This window comes from Sinohyriopsis cumingii, chromosome 1 (assembly GCF_028554795.1).
Source record: "Sinohyriopsis cumingii isolate HCF-2022 chromosome 1, ASM2855479v2, whole genome shotgun sequence".
In the NCBI taxonomy this organism is placed as follows: Eukaryota; Metazoa; Mollusca; class Bivalvia; order Unionida; family Unionidae; genus Sinohyriopsis; species Sinohyriopsis cumingii.
The window spans coordinates 24186099-24195939 of NC_142961.1; the positions used below are offsets into that span (position 1 = coordinate 24186099).

Sequence of the window (9841 nt, forward strand, 5' to 3'; positions counted from 1 at the left end):
GGTACCAAGCGTAGAAAGCTTCTCGTTGTTCAGTACGCATGTTGTCAGGGTCGTAGTCTTTAGCCTCAGGCAAATGGGGTAGAACGGCATGTTGATTGGCTTCCGTATTGAAAAAGTGTGGAAAGTACCCTTTAGCCATTTCTGTCATTCCAAACGTTTTAGGCATTCGACTCAAAGGCATGGCCAAGTAACTCATCGAATCTTTAAACTGCACTTGTCCCACTTGCATGAAAATGATTTTGGCTCCGTTCAAAGTGATTTTAGGACGTTCGGTGCCATGTTCCGTATAGTATCTGAGAAGAAACTGTCCATCGTATCCGGAGAAATTGTGAGCCATCACCGTGGCATGACGATGACAATCTCCATAACGTTCGATGTCCTCTTGGCTCCACGTCTTGTCGATGGGGTCTAAGACCCATCGGGCGAAATCGGCTAGCGTGTTCGGTCCTCGAAATATTTTTTCACGCCCTCCAGGAATCTTACTGCAGTGAGGGCAATGACTGAAGATAGGTTCTTGAATGCACTTTTCGCACGCTCGATGAGCCGCGCAGAAATTAGGAATGTGAATACCGGTCTCTTGCATGCATTCGAAATCGAAAAAGATGAAATTGCCTTTTTATTCTTGTGACCGTACTCTTTCTCTGGTTGGGGTTGGTATTTTTGCACGTAACATTGGTGTTCCAAGTCCACGATATGATGACAAATGTGACATTTTTTCTTTCCTCGACATACGTGTGCCTTGTCAATATTGGTAAGGATGCCTTGTCCACACGTAGGGCACAATCTAAGCAGTTGACAAGTACATTTCTTCTGTGAACCTTGCGTCTTCAAATGTTGTTGGTAACAGGTAGGACTGACAAACGTGCGCAGACAAGTTGAACAACGCACTGGTTCTTCCCCTTCGTTCAGACAGGGTGGAGAGGCCAAACATCCTGAGCATTTCGATCCACAATGCTTGTGTTGCTCTCGATTGTTATAGCCATAGTCAAATTTCTCACAGTAATAACTGTATCCCAGGAATGCGGTGATACTGGTAATAGTATCGAAATGGTCATCGTGATGATAGAGGTGAATGTATTTTCCGTCCTTAAAGTCTTTCCCTCGAAACAACAGAGGCCCGCGCACTTCTTGAGGGTGCACTTTCAAGGTGTAGCGTGGAGCTAGGACATCTTGCAATTTTTGCATTTCAGGAATGCCACAGGGTGTGTCTGTGGACAGGCTGGCTTGTTGTAACAGGAGTTCTGCTTCACTTCGTTGTTTGGCTCGGTCCGATTTTTGAATAGTTTTCCAGGTTCGTTTCCATTCTGTCGTGTCGTTCTTGTTGGCATAGATTCGTCCCACCACGATAGTCCTGGCTAAACACATCTGGTCTTGAGCATTGTGAATTCGGACGAGACTTGTTTTGGTGCTGCGAAGGTCGTCCACCAATAACACCTTATTGCGTTGTCCGGTCCCTTGAGGAGGAGAGACGTGGGTCATGTCCAGTGTGGCTTTTCCATCGGTGATGTCAAACTGGTCATTGGATTGTTGTACGTGTTGAATCTTGTCCATGACTTTGGAAGCGGTCAATTCTGCAGGACTGCTAAACTCGATCCAAACAGGGGATTTCAAACCGCCGTGTTGAATGGAAAGTCTCAAGCGATCGTCTTCTTTGGCTTGACATTGTCGCTTGAGTGTGGTAAGCAAAGAATCCCACATGTCGGTGATGAACCCTTCTGCTTTCTCTAACGGTACTTCGGACTTGAAATCTTTAAACTTCACCGTGTATTTGTAACCCGTGGTTCTAAATTTTCTAGAGGAGCGCTTTTCCGTCTCTTGAATGGAATAGTACTTTTCAGGGTTGACTAAGGGCGGTGAACTTTGTTTAGAGAGTTTGGATTCTGGTTCACTCATGTCCTCTTCAAAATCACTGGCATGAATATGTGCCACGACTTCAGCCCTGGTACGAGGCGATAGATCACGTTTCTGCCTCTTACTTTCTTCTTCTTTCTTCTCAAATGAATTGGATCGTTTCATCTTGAAAGCAAAAAGTCAAATGACTAAAGTTTAAACCCTATGGGCTACTTTATAGTCATGGCAGACCAGCGTATATAAAGGGTATGTGTCTTGTCCTTTCACTATTCATTTCACTCTCTAACCGAGCACAACGATGGAAGAGACTACCCAAATCGAACGTTTCATCAGAGCTTTGCGAGGGGTCATTAGAAAATTTTCTTCAGACCAGTCGTCGGACTACTCTCCTTCCATTCGAGATAAAAGTGAAGATACTTGCTATATCTGTCAGAAGAAAGGGCATTGGTCTTCAGAGTGTCCAGACCGTCAAAAAAGAAAAAAAGGGGTTAGAAAAGACAAAAGTCAAGATACCTGTTATTATTGTCAAGAAAAAGGACATTGGTCTCCAGATTGCCCAAAAAAGAAACAACAGGAGTCAGAAGAAGAGAGGGATTCTTCAGAGAAAGAAGAGGAAGAAGAAGAGGAAGAAAGCAGACAGGTGAAGAAAAAGACACAGGAAAAGAAAAGAAGAAGGGAAGAAAGTGAGGAGGAAGACGAGGAAAAGACTGTAATGGTGAAGAAATTTAGAAAATAGAGAGAGTGAAAAATGAGACAGAAGAAGTGTATGAAGTTTTTAATGTTGTTATGTTGTGAATTATGAATTGAATTGTAAAATTTGTACCAGAATAGAAAGTCTATAAAACGTAAGTGTCTTTGAGTTTTGATTTTAAAATAAGAACCTACACTCACGCACACTCATACACAGACACGTACTATTGGGTAAAATGGGTTGGTTTTTTTTTTTTTGTTGAGTTATTGGTAATTGAAAGTCCATCTCTTTTCGAGAGATGTGGGTGGCCCTGAAAAGGGCCTTTTTTTTGGTGTAGGGGTGAGTTTAAGCAATCAACTTTAACTGTCTTAAGCCTTTGCCACGGCCAAGGCCTACTTCTGGACTGCGTACTGTTGATAATGATGATGATTTGGTTGAAATCACTAAGGGTGGTACGGTAGGCTTAGTCACAGGGTTGGCGTGTTTAGCTCGGGAAGGTCGTATTCTCTTCGGTCGTGATAAAGAAGTCTGATACATTTGTTTCAGACTTCTTAACTCCGCTAAAATGTCTAACAGTACAGTATCCGTTTGACTTTCACCCTCTTGTTTCTTTGCTGCTTCTTCTTCTTCTTGTTTTTTTCTTACCTCTTCTTCTTGCTGCTTTTGCTGTAGGAGAAAAGCTTGTTCTGCTTCCTTTTGCTGTTGTATAAATTTCTCCAATTCTTCTTTCTGTCTAAAATTCTCCACGTGTGGTAATGAAGGTGACGAAGGTTCTGGAACAAATTCTTGCGAGGTAAGAAAATCCACATAATCCCAATTCACCTCTTCTGAAAGTAAGTCCGGGTTCCCTTGGGTAGTCTCCACCGTCGGTGCACCCCAATTTATCGTTTTCTGAGTTTCCGTCATATTGAATAACTGTCGCATGGATTGACTGCACACAGGCGATAGCGAATCTATATAGACCACGTGACATCACAGACTGCTCTCTTCCGATTGGACGATGGCTGACTGAATTTTGTAACGCGTGTTTGGATTGGTCAATGAACTCAATCCGTTTCAATCCTTCCTCTGCCTATAAATAAGCGCAGTTCACTGCATTGATTCACCTGTTCTCGGCGCCTCAACATGTGGGCCGAAGTACAATCTTCCACGCTTTTGTCTTCGATGATGTTCCGGACGGACATACCCATGTATGTCCGATCCAACTGGACAGTTGTCCATAGGACAGACACAAGTCTGTGGATACGTAGGATCTATGTAGAACGTCAAGGATGCCTCAAAAGAGTGTTAATCTATGGCCCTACAGTGAGGCGCAGCCTAAGGAGAAGAAGAAGACCAATGCGGTGCCCTTTATGTTAAGGGATACATTAACATAAACCCAAAGGCCCTTTTCAGGGCCACTCCAATCTCTCGAAAAGAGATTGACTTTCAATTGCCTACCCCTTTTTTATTTTTTTATTTTTAAAAAAAAAAAAATAGAGACCCCTCCCTGTTTCAATTTTCGCCTGTTGCCTTTCCATAGACCCATAAGGTCGGGACCATATTAAAATAGGGTCCCGACCCTGTTCCATTTCCCTTGTTAAATTCCCTTTGTCCCTAGACAGGCCCACGATTTATTCTCCATGTTAAATTTCCCCTTGTCGCTAGACAGGCCCACGATTTTTCTCCATGCTAATTTTCCATTGTCGCTAGACAGGCCCAGGGGGTGTTTTAATGCTAATTCCCATTGTCGCTAGATCGCGCCACTTCACTACTGACGCTGGTTCCGCAAAACACCTGTATTAATAATTGTAATTAGGTATTTTTCATTCTTTATTATAGGCACACACGCACAGCTAGTTGTAACATCATGTGCATCAATCAAATCTATCCGTGAGATTCGTTCTCTCTAGTTACACATTTCTGAGATCATGATCCATTACAGTCCCACAAAGCAGTGCATACTCGCACTTGTCTCATCTTTTAGCTACGCTTTCAGGCCCCATTGTCCCACCACTTAGACTCCACAGTGAGCTGATCAAGCCTTTAAAACCTTTGTCCCCAACTTGGAATAGACAACCATATCCCAAAGGCGAATTTTCTAATTTAAACTGTATAAGAGAAGTTATACATTATATACTAACAAAATAACTAATTCGCACACTGTTACTTTTATTTTAGGGATATTGTCTTTCAAAGCGTGTTAATAATAAACTTACTAATAGATAATACATTGATTACCAGTAATTCTCACTGTAGATCTCACTGCCATGACTAACATGTTCATTTTATCTCACAATAGAACCGATTGTTGTGGGAATTTTTCTCCAACAGTATTCAGTTTTGCCAGAAATTTATAATCAAATTCAATTTGCCAAAAAAAAAAAAGATTGTACAAAAATAGTTAAAAACAGTTAAGACTAACCGATCTCAACAATCAACCGCTCCGGTGGCCTAGTGGTCTGAGCGTCCGCCTCTGATGCGTGAGGTCATGGGTTCGAACCACGACCGAGTCATACCAAAGACTTATAAAACTGGTAATTACAGCTGCCTCGCTAAGCGCTCAGCGTTAAGTGGTTAGTGTAAGGACTGGTCGGCCTGGTGTTAGGATAATATGACTGGGTGGGACATCATGCTACGTGTGGGCGGCATGATGCCCCAGTGCTACACATCACTATAAACTGACACACTGCAGACATCGTAGCGATATGACGGAAATATTTTTTAAAGCTACATTAAAAACCCAACACACACACACACACACACACACACACACACACACACATCTTAACAACCAGGTGGAGGCGCGAAGTGCCCAAGAGGTAGAGGAAACCAGAGAAGCCACGGATATTCAACAGGCGGCTGCAAACTCGCGCGTGATCTGCAGCTAGGGATGGAATTCAAGGCCGTAGGTCCGTGGTCGTATTTGATATAAAGTAAGATTAAGAGCTACAATAGATCTGAAAAGCATATGGTTTATCAGTTATTAATACTACCAATGCTTTCATGGAAAGCAAATGTTAGCTTCTAAAATATATTTGGCAAAGTCTAGCAGGTCTGACTTGTTAATGGCACAAAAAGGCTAACATAACTAATTGATTTCAACCACTATAAGCTAACTGAACAGGATCGGATGCAAATGCCCCGTTACTTAAGTTACCCGATGTATGGAAGGATGGCAAAATTACCCGATGGATGGAAGGATGACAACAGTTACTCGATGGATGGAATGGTGGCAAAAGTTATCCGATGGATGGAAGGGTATCAGAATAATATTATATGCTTCTCTTACGTTACCGACTCGAATGATAAAACAAATTAGAGGCAAATGAGATGGAAGAGCTCTTTTTGTTTTCTAGTACTAATTATTTTTTAAAACGGCTTCTCTTCTCTCGTGAACCTTCAAAGTTAAATTCCAAAGATGGACCATTGTTCTAGAACCATTTGAACTAAGAATAAGACGGTTGTCTAACATACTGACTAAAAATAGGGGGTGATGAATTTTCCCACACCAAAAATAAGCATGTCTGATATTTGCATATGAAGTTTTTCTTCGGTAACTTCTGACGTAATTCTGTCACATCGGAATGAATCTCTCTCTCTCTCTCGTTGGCAGCAATGGTGTGTACTTTGGAAAGGCACTAAGCACTCATTTCCTCGGTATGATATAGCAAAGCAATGTGTTAAAGTACCGTTTAAACTACCAATCAACCATCTCTCTCTCTCTCTCTCAAATTAGACCTTCTACATGAAATGGGCATTCTAGTTCGTAGTATGGCATTCAAGACTTTCACGATTTTAAACTTTTCTTTAAATTAAAGTGGTAACGAGTGCAGGAAACTAGCTGTCAAAAGTATTTAAGTCGGAAATAAAAGAAAATGTCATTGATATCATTATTTCTCTTTAAGTAACTCTTTATTGTGAGCAAAGCCCTTTGTAAATACTTTTGATATAAGTGTCAATCACTGTCGGAGGCACATACGTATAATAATTGGGAAGGTCATTATTCTTGTCCTCATTTTGCCAGCTTACATACGTCAAGTTCCTCCATAAGCAGAAAGCTCTGAAATACTGAATTTTATCATACGGAGAATCCAAGGGAAATAATTCTAATAATACTGCGTGGGATGGAAGGAAGAGGGCGTGAGCGTTTCCGGCCCCATGCATTCCAATAAGAACATCAGTATGAGCCATCAACTGAAGCTGTTGCTTCATAGCCATATTTTCCAAAAGAATATCAATTATTTCATGTCCTGGTAGACTGTCCTTTAGTTGCTGCAGCACCTCTGCTTCATTTTGTATCTTCCTGAAAATAGTTCCTCCAGCTTCGGCGCGCTCAGGATGCGAGTTGTAATCATGCCGCCATATTATTACCACACGTAACTTAGCACAGTTCAACTTTTTCCTCTCATTTATTCCGAACGCCTGTAGAAAATAATCAGAAAATTCTTCGATTCCTTCCACTTTCTTTAAGAATGGAAGCCGGAGTGGACTCTCATACCCTATCGGGCTCAAGATTAGGGTTTTGAATACGGTTGGTACAGGTAGATTTTTGCCGTAATAAACCCGTCCATAAAGGGTATGCCACGCTTCATCCATTGCACCGTGTGGTCGATCGTCTAGAAATATAACATCCACTTGTTTGGGGTCAAATTTGAGATGTTTGGACAAAGTAAAAACATTAAACCATTCTGTCAAAGTGTGGTATATGTTATGCGCCTCGATTCTTTTTAAGGCGACTGTCAAAGTGTATTCTACCTTTGTTTCTTCCACAGAATCCTTTCTTCGTGTAATGCTGAGCATCCATTCAGTCATCGGTGTTCCTTCGGTCCCGGAAACAAAGAAGTATGGTTTAGAGTCAACATTTTCACAAGGAACTGTAAATAACAGCGAATTCGTTTGATCTAAGCGAACATTTTTGAGAATAATAAATTCATGTCCGTATGCGATAACATTTCCCTCACAAGTAGCATATATGTCACCAAACCAGGAATTGATATCTAGCTCTGTCCTTTCTTTCAATTCCGTTTTCTTTGTGGTGATTTGTCTAAATAAACTAGCAGACTTAATGAAGAAGATGTAAACAACAAGTATCAAGGAAACCAGAAGACATATAACTATCTTCTGGCGGTTCGTCTCCTTCTTTCTCATTTCCGTCCAAGTCTTGCATGTGATGCTTATTACGCTCTTTCCTACAATAAGAAATTATATATATATATATATATATATATATATATATATATATATATATATATATATATATATACTCTACACACAATGCTTGCGATAAAGGTTAATAACATAATCAAAATTATTGCGTATGTACAGACGGTGAATCTGCGCTGTTGATTTGAATAAATGTTTAACTATATACAGGTTAGCTTTGCAGGCAAGCTGATAATTTCGAAAAAAAAAAAATAAACAAAGGGACTTAACTTCGAGAAACATCGCCAATTCATGTCTTAACTTGTGCGCATAGATGTTACGTACTGCAGTTGAATTCTGAGGTAATGTTTGAGACATTGTTGCCGAAAGACTGCAGGTCAGCCCCATTGCTAATGTTCATTTCAAATGATCCCATAACTCTCGTAATCACAGAGATAACCGAAAAACCGCACCAAGTGAGTGTGGTCTTTTGCCTGTCACTGGCTGTCGTGGTGGGGTGAGGGTAGGGGAAACAGATTCTATATAGTTGTTTTTGTTTTATTTTACATTGTGTGGCATCTATTATGGATAGTCTTAATCGATTTCGAAGTACACATCTATCAATAAAATCGTGTATCATCGGACGTTTACCGTTGTTACGTTTAAAGTGTATGTACATCGTCTTCAGGTGTGACGGAAAATACATGTACGTTTATATTCTGCAAGCGTGGAGTGAGTGAGTCAAGACATCGCTGAAAAACATGTGAAAAAGGTGTGAATTAGAGTATATTATCAATAAATAACTTACCTTGTTATCAAACCTGAAGAGTTCAAGCCTTCAGAAACAATTGTATAACAACATGAGCTGTAAGTACCAATCATGCCTGCTCGTAGTGGCCATGGTATTCTTGATTGTTTTGCGATCAATAAAGTTCATTCATTAGGTTTCTTTGGCTCAGTGAGTGTATACAGGTAAATCACTGTAAGGGAAAATGTACGCTAATACTACTATTTATACCACACATTGTGTATCCTCTTACGTTTCTCGAATAGGTTTTCTGTCTGTATTACATATCGAAGTCCACTTTTATATTAGTGTGACTTCCAATTGTTAATATGTCAAATAATTGTACTTGTTAGGTTTTAAAGTGTCTTTTTTTTAGTATTCTAGGAATCCATAGTTGGCAACTTTTTACATATCTAGTTTTCTTGAGTGGTTTGTGCAATACAGTAATTTAAAGTGGTGCTTGTTCTTCGTGCGTGTGTGCGTGTGTGTGTGTGTATCTATTTTTCAAGGTTTTGCAGAGACGATCATATTAAATGTCGGACAGGCATCGTTTGTACAAATTTTAAAGACCCTTATGCTGGAGTACGTTTTGTCCAGTTTGGTCAAATTCTGTTGAGTGGTTTTTGAGAATAATTTTAAAGCTTTGTATCCTTTTTGTAACGGTAACTATATCTGTCAGCGGGTCTGCATGATTTGTATAAACTAGAAAGACTCTCATGGCAGTGGCCTCTTTGTAGAATTTGGTCGAATTCCCGAAATTGGTTTTGGGTTGAAGTTACTTACATTTTTTATTTTTAAAAATGACGGCCATATTTAATTTTGCATTGGCCTTACATATAAAAGTTTGAAAGGTCTTGATGTCATGGTCATTTCTGTCAAATTTGGCAGCATTTTGTTGAGCAGTTTCAAAGTAGAAGCTATTTAATCTGAAGTTTTTCTATTCTAAGTAAAGACAGTCATGTTTGAACGATGAGCTAAGTCATTGGTAACATTTTTAAAGAACTTTATTTCCAGATTAGTTTCTGAGAAGTTTCGTCAAACTATGTCCAGGGGTTAAGAGAATAGTTTCATTAACTAAACTTTTTTATTCTATTGTTTGGTAATCGTGACCAAATTTCACGTTGGATTGGCATAATTTGTATAAAATCGAAGACCCTGCATGAAAAGATGCTTTCTTTCATATTTGGTCAAATTCTTTTCAGCGTTCATTTTTTTAGAAGTCATTTAAAGGTTTTTCTACTTTTAATAACTTCGGCCATAAACGACAACGGATCTGAGTCATTTGTAAGAAGATTTTAAAAAATCGAAATGCCTCTAAGCCAGAGTGTTTCCAATAGATCCCGAATGACGTCATCAGCAACGCGATTTGCAGTATGCTAGCAGATTTA

The 9841-nt window shown here is 39.9% G+C and overlaps 1 protein-coding gene across 1 annotated transcript; it reads right to left on the minus strand.

Moving 5' to 3' along the window:
- Window positions 1-6414: 6414 nt before the first annotated feature.
- On the minus strand, window positions 6415-8641 carry LOC149806558 (uncharacterized). The gene is made up of 2 exons (XM_089975742.1): window positions 8475-8641; window positions 6415-7713 (listed from the first exon to the last, which is right to left on the minus strand). Exon 2 carries the CDS (start codon window positions 7670-7672, stop codon window positions 6437-6439), a length of 1236 nt encoding a protein of 411 aa, XP_089831868.1. The 5' UTR covers window positions 7673-7713; window positions 8475-8641; the 3' UTR covers window positions 6415-6436.
- Window positions 8642-9841: the final 1200 nt, after the last annotated feature.

Excerpts from the sequence above, each read along its gene's own strand:
- LOC149806558 (XM_089975742.1), bottom strand. The coding sequence starts at position 7,672 with ATGAGAAAGAAGGAGACGAACCGCCAGAAGATAGTTATATGTCTTCTG.